General features: G+C 40.0%; 1 protein-coding gene across 1 annotated transcript in view; it reads right to left on the bottom strand.

The window, feature by feature from the left end:
• The window catches only part of dnah9 (dynein, axonemal, heavy chain 9), a 213,947-nt gene that overhangs the window by 120,689 nt on the left and 78,210 nt on the right, over window positions 1–15,048 (bottom strand). The window contains exons 38-46 of the mRNA XM_051939132.1: window positions 13,608–13,818; window positions 13,385–13,512; window positions 12,475–12,583; window positions 9,716–9,863; window positions 8,171–8,345; window positions 7,149–7,322; window positions 6,064–6,271; window positions 2,791–2,956; window positions 1,940–2,042 (exon numbers count right to left, since the gene is read on the bottom strand). Coding sequence (XP_051795092.1) covers window positions 1,940–2,042; window positions 2,791–2,956; window positions 6,064–6,271; window positions 7,149–7,322; window positions 8,171–8,345; window positions 9,716–9,863; window positions 12,475–12,583; window positions 13,385–13,512; window positions 13,608–13,818 — 1,422 coding nt within the window. The remainder of the gene's footprint in view (window positions 1–1,939; window positions 2,043–2,790; window positions 2,957–6,063; window positions 6,272–7,148; window positions 7,323–8,170; window positions 8,346–9,715; window positions 9,864–12,474; window positions 12,584–13,384; window positions 13,513–13,607; window positions 13,819–15,048) is intronic.

Raw genomic sequence — 15,048 nt, 5'->3', positions numbered from 1 at the left:
CAACCATATTTGTTCTTTTCTCTTCTGTTGTTAATCAACCATCTGATGAGAGGGTTCAGGGATAACGTCTTTCTGTTGTTGCAAAGATTGAAAACTGTACAAGAAGTCTGAATCTCAGCTGAGCTTGTAGCATTGTCCTCTCATCTAAACCCTGCAGCTGTTCATATCCTCTTTCAACTATATTCTCCACAATGCCCTGCTCTGGTGAGAGCTTATTGTGGCAACATCTCTGACCTTCCTGTCAGCAGGTTTTGATCCTTGTTTCTCACAGCCTCACACCTCACCGTGTGCTGGCTTGGTCATTTTTAAATACCAGCTTTTCCCTTGTGCTTAAGTAGATGTCATGTGCCATACTATCAATAATACACAAGCCACAGAATAATTCACTGACTTTGAGGAGCCATTTCTTTTCTTCTAGATTTTAAAAAAAATTAAACTCTTCCACCATGTCTGCTACAATGTTTGCCCTGTATTCAGTCATACTTTGTGGGTTTGCACTGTCATTCATTTATACTGTGACCATTTTCAGCAAATTCACAAAAGTCTCCCATGTTGCTGGAATGTGTCGTTCATGAGCTCACAACACCACAAAGATGGATCATGTTACCAAGACTAAGGTTTGGCCTGTCCTAAATTTCTAAGCTGTTTCTGTGTCTGCTTTAAATGCAGCTGAGCTGCTGCTGCTCACACTTGCTTAAGAAGATTCTCTGCATCTGGGACTGACAGTGTGCAGCAAAACAGCTGATCACATGGCAGCTGACAGAGATGTGCGTAAGACAAAGATATTCTGTTGCTTTTAACTTTCTGTCTATGCAATCATTTGTGACCCAGCAAGCATCTCTATAGGGCTGGGCGATATGGCCAAAAAATAAAATCTCGATTTTTTTTAGTCATCTTGGACGATTACGATTTTAATCGATTTTTGTTGTTTCTTTGCGGTCTGTTTGCTATGGCTAGTGCTAGCCCTGCCGCACTCCCGTAGCTGCAAGCACTCTTCCCATTCTTTAGGATGCCTCTGCCAGAGTGCTGAAAGAGGTTAGTTGTGCTGCTACTCTTCGTTTTCACAGTACTTTTGCAAACCTTGCACATGACTGTAGTTTGCTCTGTGTCAGTCTTGTCAAAGGCGAACCACTTCCATATAATCGATGTAACTTGAGGCCCTTTTCTCGTGACCAACTCTTCGTCTGCTGTTGTGTCCTCCATGACGGGAATGTGAGTGTTTTGGCGGAAGGAGATGAGAGGCGGAAGCAAACGCAGTGCACAAGTTTTGAAAGAGGAAGCATCTGTATTGTTATATATTTAAGCTCACCTCGATTTTATGATTTGGCAAATTTTCAAATCGTCAGGTTTTAAAAAGGTGAATTAATCCAGTTAATTCGATTTATCGCCCAGCCCTACTTCTCTACTACCTCCTTTTCTACCGCTGAAAAACTAGAAAGCTAATTATTTTGGCAGTTCACTTTTTTTTCTTTTCATACATCAGATCACTTCAGTCTGTGATACTGTGCAACCTAAAAAAATCAACAAGAAATGAATGTGTCATTACCTCTGGGCAAATCGGTGTAATTTCATAAGTGCTGTATTATTGTTATGTTCAGACATCGTGGAAAGGATGTTTCCTCAGTTTGGTCAAAATCCAATCAACTCTGCATAAAGGACCACGCCAATGAATTCATGGACAACTGAACCAACAGAGGAAACAAGCAGCCAAATAATGTAGTGGTTCAAAGAGTGACAAAAATACTAATGAACAAATGATGTCATGTATAATGGTACCTCATTTAATCTTGGGAGACAAGTATAAAGAAAGGACTGTCTATGAAAGCATGTGCAAGGTGAATGAGTGCACATAAAACCTCAGCAGTGAGTTGCATAACCAGTGGAACACAATGTGCTGGGAGGCCAAGCTTTATGTGTGTGTGTGTGTGTGTGTGTGTACCTGAAGTCGTGGATTAATAGTGAAGCTGCCAGCTGTGGGGTTCATGCACGACACGTATTGAATGCTGTGTATTTCCTTCAAAAGCAGCTTATTACGGTCATACCTGGGAGTACGGACACACAGACATGCCAAAAAAAAATCATTAACAGCTCTGTATGCACACAAACACCCACACACACCCTCGCTCACAATCTCACACACACACACACACAACCACACACACATGCACACTTTCGCCATGCTTCTGCCGATATGGATGCCTCAGCTCCCACTTAAGCTGGCGTGGCTCAGTAGCATCCTCCTTCCTCTCAATTTCATACCTGAAATCCTCCTAGCATATCTCTAATGGGCTGACTGTGTCTAAACCAGTCAGCCTGTGTCTGACGCAGTGGAACCATGTTTAGAATGGCCTCACTGTGTCAAGAGAGATGAGCAGCAAAATCCTTTTTTCGAGGAATCACACAACCCTGCTCCCACATTTGACTTTTGACACTCATAAAATTTGTAGCGTATTGATAGTGAGGAGGGGATCACTCTGCATGCTAAAAGGAAGGAGTTTTCAGTGGAAAAGCTGCTCTGAATTATTAGGGTATTACATCTATCAGCTGCTGGCACTCCATTATCTCAATGATCCTTTTCTGTGTTAATACATGGAGAAATTGTCTGAAGCTGTCCATCACAGAAGTAATTAAAGTGAGGAATAGACCCACCTCTGAAGTGGTATTTTCTAAAAAAAAATCACCACTAAAGCCACAATCTGTGCATAATGTTCCCTCTTCAAACAGCACAGGCATGTATGCTTGCTCATACATATATTCTGCACAGCTGCATGTCAAATGATGGAGCCTTACCAGTGGTTGTAGTCCATGTGCTGGCGTATGAGTGTGTGAGGCTGGACCGTTCCATATGCATCCACTTCAGGCATATTCATGTCATCTATGAAGTAGATTAGTCTCCTGCTGCCGGGAGGTCCATAGTTGCGCCCCGCTTTCTTCTCAAGGGGCTTTTCCAACACGGCTGTGTAGGAAATGAATGATGGAGCAGAGAGCACAAATGTGGGAAAGAGAGAATCAGTGACCGAAAGGTATAACTGAATAGCTGTATTTATGGAGTAGTTAAGAGCTGGGGACTCAGGGGTGATGGTGGGGAGATTCGATTTCGGTTGGAGGATGCATAAACCAGGAGCTGTGTTTCCATAATATTGTAAAGTGAACTTGATGTGAACTTCTATATAGTAGCGAAAAATTTAAATAGACAAAAATCTGATTCGGGTTTGTTTGCATTCACTGTTTTAAAGTGAATAAACTAGATCGCATCGTGTTCTCAGAGGGTAATGATGTCGGCCACATGGCTGCACATGCCTGTAATGAACAATGCAAAAAGCTGGAAACAAACCAGTGATTTGCTCGTGCCGAAGACCTCGAAGAAGACGACGAATAAATGAAGAAAACTTGCTGAAATTGAGAGAGGTCTTGAGGGATTGTTATAAATCAGACAAGTTGTATTTGTTCTTTCATGCAGGCTGATATCAGCCATGTTTCATGCTGTCCAAAAGAAAAGGTGGGTTTCAATATCCAAACTACAATATTATGTAGCATACCAGCAAAAGACTTCGTATGCTTCAATTCATATCTCAGTGTGTCCCATGTTTTTGCCAGAAATGCACAGATGTCCTTCTACATGCAGTCTGATTTTGCAGTATGTACACCAGCAGGCTTTTCTGGCCATTCTGACCCACAATTCCCTGTGCTACAAACAGGTGACAGCACATTTCACGATACAGACTGCAAAAGTCAAAATTAATGGAGCATTATTACAACATAGTGTGCCTTAATTATATGCACACTGTTTGAAACTTTGTGAGGGCTGCTGCACTACATTTTGAAAAAGTCTGCAGTTTGGAATATAGCCAAAGATAAAAAGATAAAGAAGAGAAACAGATGATCAGTCGTGAGTCAAACGTTTGCTACGTCAGAACTTTTTCAAAGAAGGTCATCTCCATCTCCTATGAAACACAATTATGTTTTCAAAGATCTAACATACACACCTTAAGTGAAGATAAAAACTTTTTTGCGAAATTGGAGATGTGTTTTTTTTTAATTTTACCATTTCCAATGACTTATTATATGATACTGCCAATGTACATAAAATTAAGTCATAAAAACATTGCTACTGATGCTTACCATATCAGAAAAAAACTACTCTGTTGCACATATTGCATTTTTCTTTTCTTTTTTCTTTTTTAGAAAAAGTCACATTTAAGGTGAACTATTAACAGCTCAAAGACGTGTACACGGGTTTGTAAGTACAAATTTCTTTGCATTAATGGTTCAAAAGCAAAAAGGCTGAAAACCATTTTTATAAGTAATAAAGAAGTCTGAAGTGTCACAACATAGATAATAATAATGGACTTTGCCAGCTCCAATATCAAGTGTATTATCAGTAATATTGCATGTCTTTTGCCATTATATAATGACCAAGAGAGCTACAGCAACATCATCATCCATTTTTAAGTATATTTTGGCTGTAGAAATCAAATCACATCTTTATTTTAAACTAAACAAAGTTTGTTTCAGAGGGCCTTATATGTATATATATATATATATATATATATATATATATATATATATATATATATATATGTAGTTAGCCTCATTCCAGGTCAGCATCTTAGACATTCAAATTTAATTCTGCTGCTTTGAGAAACCATCAACAACTTGACAAGAATTAATACAGATATCATCTTCCTATATGGCTAGCCTCTACCACAGCCTCTTCTTAGACTAAAAATAATGGGCCTCATTCATGAAGCATTCTTAAGAACAAATCTGTTCTTAGAGCCTTTTTAAGAAGATTTCTGGCATTCACGAACGTGTTCTTAACTGACCTGTTCTTAAAAGTAAGAACAAATTCTAAGAACACTCAGGAGGACTCTTACACACAAAAAATCTGCTCTTTTAGAATTTTGTTACAGTCAAAACTGATCCAAAAATGTGAATTTCTTTCTTAAAATGATTCAAATATTACCACAAATTATTTAATTTAAAACTAGATTTATTCAAGTGAATTTTAGTGATCAATGGTTTTATAGTTCAGTGCCAGTTAAACTCAAAATCAGATTTTAGATCTGAAGCTGCACTTGGTCACATTAACGTGTTTGGAGGTCTGTGGGAGGTACAAGCGCAATGACCACTACGACGTGCACGTGTGATGACCGCCGCCACGTGCACACGCCCCGGTGTGCACGCGCGTGCTGACCGGGGAGACAAGGCGGACATGGCCTGGGCAGTTTTACCTGTCACTGCAGCAGAGGCAGAGGGTGTTTTATTACGACAGACACCCTTTCTGAGTATAAAAGTTTAGCTGTCTCAGGTCAGACTTTATTGGCTGTTTGAAGCTCTGTCATCTGCAGAAATGACCATCACTCTGGTGGGCGGAGTTTCACCTGCACTCCAGTGCTCACGTGTCTGAAACATTCTCTTGCTGCTGCCTTATAAGGAAGTTTAGAGGGTGTACCTTTCACATTTACAAGTCAATACAATGTAAATGTCATGTTAATGAGAGGGGAGGGTGTTCGTAGAGACTGTTCTTGAATCCGGCGCATCTCCCTCCTAAGAACAGATTTGGCTTGTCAAGAACGCTTCGTGAATCCAACGTACTTTTCTCTTGGGAGTTCTTAAAGCCGTTCTTACGAACGCTTTTCTACGAACGCGTTCATGAATGAGGCCCAATGTCAGTAAGATCAACATGAAATTCAGCGGTAACAATGTACAACGCCCACCAATATCTGTCTTTGTGAACTAGACAATATTTTGGATCTTTGTCTCACTTGAAGTCTACAGATAGTGAGATAGGGGAAATCTGTTTCAGCATAAAAAAATAAAGCACATAGTCCTGTTTGAAATTTTCTAAATTGGAACAATTCTTTCTACTCAGGGTAAAGCGCAAGCTGAGCAGAAAACAGGCACAAGTATTATTAATATGGTGATGTCTGCCCTTATATAGTCAGCACTGCTTTTGAACTCCATTAATGTGATCAAGACATGTGAGTAACAGGCCAATGATGTTCTAGGTGTTCTATGGTTATTGTGTGAATCCTGATCATGATATGCATGGTTTCCTACCTTGGAGCATCGCAGATGTAGTGTAATAGTTGAACGGGACATTTTTAATGATGTATTTCTCTCCATCCAGTGATCCCAGCTTGTCTCCAACCAGTACAGACTTCCCAGTGCCAGCGTTCCCAACCAGCATGACGGGCCTACGGTGCTCCAGGAGGCGGTCCATGAAGTAACTCACTCGAATGGTCTCTGTAGTGTGGACCAGACATGCCTGTACAGACAGAAACCATATAGAAGCATAAGGATCTACACATCAATAATTCAAATATAAATTTTTTTTAAGACACTAAAGGTTAAAAAAACTGCAAGAATTTTAAAAGTTTGAACCAATATTTATCAAAGAGATAACTATAATGACACCTATACTCATTTTCCATAATAAACACATTATAGAAAACAAAATTTTAAAAAAGAGATAAGTGGTTTTAATTGTAACTAAGATATGTACTGTGCAGCACTTTTTGCAAACACACTGTGCAGTAAATACACTGTTTCTGAATAATCTCAAGCATATCATTAGCATTCTTCAAATGTGATCATTCTTATTTTATTGTATGTATCACCAACCTTTGAGACATGTAACTGGGTCTTTGCTGCTTGATGTACAATGCCTACTTTGTCTGTCTGCTGTTTTGTGGGTATGTCAGAGCTTTTTAATCATTGTAACTTGAAACAAGGATAAGAGCTGAGACCAAAACAGTGAACTAAGAGATGCTAAATCACACTGTACTGAACTGGACTGAAGTAATAGCAACTAGTGCAAGTTTAATCTATTAGTACAATAATGAATGAATAGAATATGTGATAATAAAAAACAACAAAGTCTCATAAAATTCAATCTCATCATAAAAGACATGTATACTGAAAATAATCATCAAAGTTGACCTCAGTGTTTTTGTATATTAAATTAAGCCTGTCACCATAGACCCTGCAGATCAGAAAAGTAACTCCTTAAGTATTTTTCTAATGCAGTAAAATATTATGGGAAGAATATGTCCAGCACATGAAAAGCAACAAAGATCTCTAAAAAGAAAAAAAAAGAAAAAATCAAAAATAGCATTCGTCTATTCTTTAACAGGGTGTTGTACCTGTAGTGGTGCATCTGCATCCATCTGGAACTTGGGCACCATCTTGGACCAGGGTTCAAACTTCTTGCTCTTAGGGTCGATGTAGTAATCAAACACGGTGCCCTGGGATGGAAACTTGATTGTTTTGAACTCAGCCACCCACCACTTGCTGAACTCCACTCTGTAGTCGACCAACTACGCTCACACAGAGCACACACGCAGAGACACAGAGGGTAGGCAAGCAGTCAATACTCTAAAATGACTTCCTCTCTGCTTTTTCTCCTCCATACAGTAGCTATGGATCTATGCGTTTGATTTATGCTGGTGTGAATACAAACCAGAGGACAAATAAATGGCAACAATATAGAGAAACAGCTACAGCAGTTGAAGGGTAGAAAATGAGAGATGGCAGGCCTATCTATCCATCTGTGTGATTCAAACAGTGAAGTAGCCTCATCCCCTGCTAGCTGGCAGTTCCTCGCCTTCTTCTCTGCCTCCCCACCCCTTGGTACCTGTCTCCTCTATTCACTACCAACTCTCCAGTCAATAAAACCACTTAGCATTTAAATGCATCTGTGATGGGAAAATAAAGTGGAGTACATTTGTACCAAGAGGAGAGCAGTTTTATCCCATAACTTAGATGGACGCGCTTACTGTACGGCACTAACTGGATTGCTTAGCAACTGCTCGCCACGGCTCTCCCGCTGATTTAAATTCAGGCAGCCTGTGTGCTGTTGAGCGGGAATGAAGTCCACTTCATTCTCAGATGGAGATCTCTCCGTTTTAAAAAACCTGCCATTTCTTTGACTGAAAATAAAATTCAAATGACTTTTCATATATAGAGACACAAACTTGAGTTGCCTAAAAGCCACTGGGGCTTGAACAATACCAAGGAATACCCATAATGCAACTGCAAGAAACTCTTTCAGGAAGGAGTTATGAGAAAAAAAATCATTCAGCTGTTTCAGTTATGTCCTCATTTTTTTCCCACTTTATGCAACCACTTAGTAAGCCTCTCACATGCCCAGAGGCCCATGCAGTACCTGGTCCTGGAACATGGCTCCCCCAAAGGCCCAGACCGCAGCAAAGACAAAATAGAGCTCATGAAGTTCTTTGGCACAGTCTGATGGAGTGTTTTCTGGAGTCAGAAGACACTCCAGCAAGTAGCACAGCATCTGGACCAAACTCTGCTCAGGGATAGGGATGATCTTCTTAAACCTGGGCAAAGACAGACACATTACGTCACAGTATTCAAGCATTACTGTTCATATGCTTTCTGTGCTAACTTGTGCTAACAGAATAAAATAAAATGGTAAATTATGTTTCCACCTTCTGTAGTTTTGAATTGTGTGGCACATCTTTACTCCGCCAAGGAAATGGTGGAGTTATGTGACACCGGTGTACCTGAATCTGTGAATATGTCTGTGTGAAACATTACGGAAAAACAGACCAACGGATTTGGCTGAAATTTTCAGGGATGGTCAGAATGGACACAAGGACCAAGTGATTAAATTTTAGCATTGATGTGGCTTATAATGTGGATTCACGGCTTTGTTAAAGATTTCCCATTGCCAGATACAGCTGCCTGCACAGCGTGGCTGTAACCATGACATGAACACTGCACCGTCTGCTACCCGCTGACGATCACATGACTGCGATCCTCCTACAAATTGACCATGATTTATCAGTTGGAAATCATACAAGGAACAAGCGATTAAACTGTAGGATGTTTCTCATCAATTCCTGCCGACCGCTACATATTTAGCTCATAGCAAACCGCAGCCACACACGTTCTGTCAACTCAGATTCACCTTTCTGTTCGGCAATGTCTTCGTCATGGCAAGTAACCACTTCTTAGACAACACTTCCTGTGCCGCTGGAATGGTTACAAAATGAAAGCCCAAAACATTAAAAATCCGCCTTCAAAATAAAAACATGGAGGTAACTGTTATTTTAACACGAGCAAAACAAAGGCTTGCCAAAAGTGATGAAATGATCAACACACCTTCATAAGTGTAATTTACACGCAATTTGGTATTCATATATAACATGCACATGCTTAACACATGCCTGTGCTCAGCACGAGGTCATATTTTATTAAACATTTCATCCGTTGGAAATAATATGTCAACTGAGCAGCCTTGGCAGAGTACTGGGCTCTCTGAGTGCTTTTCTAGTTTTGCATATGTAACAGAACAAACACAGCTTTTTGATTAATTAAAATGTCTGTTTACTTCCAAGAAACCAGATGACAAATGTATGAGCTATGATACAGTGGTGCATTTTAGGGATTTTTGGCTTTGCACTATGGACAAAATATTCCTCCTCTCCGTCTCCCTCCTCTGCTTCCTGTTTTTGTTGTCTGCTCCAATAACAGTAGTGATGGAGGTGTTGGAGGAGGCGAGTGGTCCTGTGCAGAATGCAGGATGGCATCCAGTTCTACTGAGTCACTCCCTGTTTGCCCCGGTCCAACACGCCCACTTAGCACAGTTCCTCCCTGTGTTATGTCATATCCCAACATCCCGCGTCACAGCATGACTGCAAGTGTTTAATGTCATAGTGGCTCAGAGCTGCTGGTGAGCTGTTACCTTGATCTAATAGCATCCAGGCAGGAGGGCAGGTACTTGTCAAACAGTATGGTCAGGTTGGCCTTCTCTGACTGGACAGATCTCTTGTCGATCCAGCTAGAAACTGGTGGGTTCCAACCAAGGTCTGATGGGTTAATGTACAGGATGCCTGGAAAGAAGAACAACCAAGAATGGACTTTGGCAAATTCTGTAATCATACCACGGCACGGTCCAATAAAAAATGTTGTAGACCCCACTACACCCCATCCCCAACCATCATGTAGTGTCTATGAACTGAAGCTAAACAGTACTGAAGAAAACTGACATTGTGATATTTTGTTTTCCTGTAACATTCATTGTAATATGAAAAAATAGATTTTTTACTAGATGACTTGAACAACCTTCTATTTGAAAAGAATGAATAATTACAGAATGAAAATAGTGATTTTGTAGGGGTGAACAACTATGTACTATGTGCTTTTAAGATATGTTTTCCAACTGTAAGACTTTAAGAACCTTTCTCATATATATTAAATTGCCTGCTAAGGGCCAGTGATGATCAGGCAGCTTTGTCGCACACATCATCAAAAATCAATTCTGCATCAAAAGTTGGAGTCTTCCAGAAGTTCTCAAGAATGAGCCTTCAAGCAGTCTTCAGAATCTGATGCGAATAATGTTTATTCAATACAGAGGCTGTAAGAACAAACATGAGCGAAATCTCGAGATTTTAACTGACTACACAAAACGTGACATGGTCTTATATACCGTCTCTTAAACTCTCCTTCTGTTCAAGAATCCACAACCCATCATCTTAAGACCCAATCAAAATGTATATGATGTAATCTTACCAACAGTTAGACCACCTCCTCTTTTTTATTTCTGCTCGGTTATCATTATTTCTGCTTGGCTCAGCGTGCCCTAGGTTTCAACTCATGAGTGCAGATGTTCAGTAGAGAGGGCATGAACTTCCGGTCTCATGCCTTATATGGGCTCCATAGGCTTCAGTTGGGTTGCTGCTTTCCACGGGATTATTCAGTGTACTCCTAACTTCAGTTGATATGTTAGGTCTTCCGATCTTATCTTTTTTAGCTCTTAAATTTGTTTCACACATCCTATTTATTTAATTTTATCATTTGTTCAATCTTAAAATGCCCCAACAGTATAACACTGGCAAAGTCACCCAAAATAGTTGTTTTAGCTTTAAGTGGCATTCAGACGTATCTTACCAACCAGACAGAGCATTTTTGGTGATAATTTGAATGGTCAAACATTAATTATGCAGCCTGGTGTAGTGGCAACAACTGTAAGACACTGTCAACAGAATGCCTGTTTTTGGTCAACATCATCCTTGATGTCGGAAAAATATTTCCAAACTGGCGAAAAATAATCATGACTATTTTTGATCAATACTGAGATAACAATTAGCCAATTTATCACAACTATTCATTGATTTTACAGACAAAATCTTATTTTTGCTGTTTTCACTTCAATGAATGTGCTACATTCCAGTTAAAATACAAATCTGTATCACAATACGACTTCAAATAATCTTCACCTGAATCCAGTGCAGAATCAATAAATATTTCAAATGGCACCCAAAATTCGCCGCCTGCTAAACATTTGCCTATCGATACACTCTGCAATTACTGATGTTATCTAAAGACGTCCCATTTAGGCAACAGTAGAAAGTAGCTCGGTGGCTGTGCCCTGAGACGCCTCTAATCTCCTTTTAGTTACTGCAGCGCAGCAGCTCAGACAGCTGTGTAACCAAAAATTATATCAAAATTTTGTTCAGATTTAGCCAAGCTGAAGTCAATCATTTTCTACATGAGCTGTTTCTATGAGCAGCCCACTTTAAATGTCAATATTACAACTTGAGATATTCATTTATCTTCCTTTTCAGAATTTTTGTCCTGTTCCTAGCTCATGTTACTGTGCATGTGTGCAGTGTTCATATCAACAAACTTGAGTGTATCCCAGAACACTTAAATCAGATCAACTTATGTGCAATCAGACAGACATCTCTTGTAGAATATGCGTAAAAATTAGAACCATGCAAGTATTCCTTTTGTATTAAGCAGCAAAAGCAATGTGATGCGCTTGAACTGATTTTTTTCTAACTTCATGTCACACTTTCGGTGATTACTGTGCATGTGCACACCACAGTGTTGATTCTGCCACCATTAGTGCAACAGCAATGTGCCTATTCACACCTCAAGCAGATAGAGCAACATGACAATGACAAAAATAATATGTTGGTCTCTACAATGTCTGTAGCTGCTGATGCTCTCCTATGTTCAGAAGGCAGCGCCTTAACTTTGTCTGTGTTGGTGATGGAGAGAACCATAGGTCTGTCATAGGTTGTTCACTTGCCACAGGTGGAAATTGCACTGCTGAGAGCTGTGAGATCAAATGGTAACAAAAAACCTGTGAGCTGTAAAATCAAAACAGTGAACTGAGACATGCTGAAAATCTCTGTATAGCCGAGAGGAACTGCCGTATTGGGTAATAATTCTCTGTGGGTTTGTCACCATGAGTGATGTCTTTCATAATACACACCAAGTCATCCACTGGTAATCTAAAAAAAGTAACTGGTGCAGTTTTAAGATCCATCTACAAGACAGATTATAATAGAGCGTAACAAAGCTGGTATTGTCGTTCAGTGGTGCTAATTCATAAGCTAATGAAATCCAAATAATTTGGGTTTTTGGACATGTTCTGATGAATATCATCAAGAAAAAGGAGAGGCAAAGAAAGGAAAGAACAAAAACAAAAACTACCTGCTCTGGACACAGTAGCAGGGGTAGCAGTGCGGAGGTGGCTAATCTCAAACACCAGCCTCATGGTCTGGTTCAGAGGGATCCGCTCGTTACTGGCCAGAGTCAGCACCTAGCAAAAGGAGGGAACATATTTACATATAGTCTGCATAGATAGGACTGAAAAAGAATGTGTTCCTATTATATCATCTGCTATCCTCAGCTATTTTCATTATTCTTAGCATTATGTGCACACATCATGTGCCATTTATTCTCTCATCCAGAGAGTGAGTGCACATAGTTTACTACTCACTCACAACAGTGATGAGTCAATCACATTTCACTTTGTTTTATCTGAATGCTCAGTTAGTGAGCAACAGAGAGTAAAAATTTCTTTCTGATACTGAATAAAATACTCAACTTATTCACACACACACACACACACACACACACACACACACACACACACACACACACACACACACACACACACACACACACACACACACACACACACACACACACACACACACACACACACACACACACACACGTTTGTTTTTCTATACCGGTGGGGACTTACCATTGACTCCCATTCATATCTAACTCCTAACCCTTACCCTAACCCTAACCTTAACCATCACCAAATCAATGCCTAACCCTAAACAAACGTTTTTGCACTTTTACATTTTTTATTAACAACAATATGGCCAAGAAAACGGTGTTGCCACCCGTGGGGACCTCATTTTAGGTCCCCACCGTAAGACAAGTCCCCACCTTTATAGCAAATAGTCAGGTCAAAGTCCCCACCGGTATAGCAGAAACAAGTACACACACACACACACACACACACACACACACACACACACACACACACACACACACACACACACACACACACACACACACACACACACACACAATTTGCTCACACCTTGTTGTCATCCATGACTGTGTTGAGTGATTCAATCCACATTGGGTCAATGTCTCCATCCAGAACAATCCACTTAGGCCCGTTGTGACTGATGTTGGCCAATTCACGCATTATATTGGAGAACAGGCCTGTAGGAAGAAGAGTTCACATTATGGATGTTAGAAACAGCTCATTAAACCCTTTACACTGATAAAATACCATATCTGAAGGAGTCAGCAATCACCATCTTTCCACTCTCTGGTTGCTGGGTTGATGATGCCAAAAAGTTCATCATTGGTTACAGCCTTTGGGTTAAGGTCTGCCCACACAGGCCGCAAATTCATGTTCTGATAGGTCCTTTGGAGTGACCTCATCACCTGACTCTTCCCAGTGCCTGCGTTTCCTATCACAAACACCGAGTGACGCACTGCCAGCAGCTCCTCCAGCTGCACCACCTAACACACACAGAATGCAACATTTTCAGTTCTTCATTGTGTATCACACAGAGTAGACTCACAAAATGGATTTCAAACAAAGAACTCCTCCACAATAACGCTGCATTTCATGTACACTGCGGCACTCTGTCCATTTGATCTCATCCTTAATATTCTTGCCTATGGTGAGTATAATTTGATGCAGAATGACAGGGTAGTGTGATGCACGGCAGTGCAGCACAGCAGCTCTGAGCACTGTTTACAGAACACAATAAATGACAGCAGTGGTCTTCTGGAAAGACAGATATGTGCACCCACAGTATTCTGTGTTTGCATAATTAAAGGGCCACTCCACCTATTTTACACAGGAAATTATAGCGGCATGCAACAAATTAGTCAAGAGTTGAATAAAGCCTTCCTTGATGGAGACCAAAAGTGATCAATATTAAATCAGGGAGAATTCATTGATACATAATAATGATAGGAAATGTAGACTATTATATGAACGCTGGATCATGTATATGTACAAGGATGAGCTTCATCAGGTGACATTTTACCACTTCGAAAAGGAGGTAATATGATGGACTGTTGCTTTAATCCAAAGGAGCAGAAAACCAATCACAAAATGAAGTATACATTTTATAAAGGTCAGGATGGACCCTTATGTGTCGTTTGCTTCTCTCTGGCATCCTTGTCTCTGTCCCCAACCAGTCAAGGCAGATAACTGCTCTCCCTGAGCCCAGTTCTGCTATCTCATGCAACAAAGCATTAACCCTCTGGGAATCTATATAACCTTTAAAAAGAGTAAATCTATACATGAGTGATGAAATACGTCTTGTCTCGTACTTCTTGTTGCTAAAATTGTTGCAAATTAGAGGAAGGCTATTTATATATATAACTTTTAACCATCCTTTGACCCCAAAACAGAATGTAGGTGGATTTTGGTCCTGTCATATTATACACTCCGCAAGTTATTTTTTCATTGCAATATCCTAACTCCTACACTTCAATGGAAACAGCTTTTTTTTTTTTTTTTTTTACATAATGCCACCGGATGCTACCAATAGTGTTTAAAAAATAGCAGATTGTTCTACACACAATATTTTACTACATACAGTTTGAATTTGGCTTTCTTCTGAAGAGAACTGATTTTTTGGAGACAGAAACAAGGCAGAATAATGTGGCTTTCATGAAATATCACAATTTCATATATCAAATCACACAAAGATTTTGTTAGTTCCAGCATTATTT

The sequence above is a fragment of the Acanthochromis polyacanthus genome, chromosome 19, assembly GCF_021347895.1.
Source record: "Acanthochromis polyacanthus isolate Apoly-LR-REF ecotype Palm Island chromosome 19, KAUST_Apoly_ChrSc, whole genome shotgun sequence".
Lineage (NCBI taxonomy): Eukaryota > Metazoa > Chordata > Actinopteri > Pomacentridae > Acanthochromis > Acanthochromis polyacanthus.
Note: the sequence above shows the minus strand (reverse complement) of the source record. Positions and strands in the feature narration are given on the sequence as shown.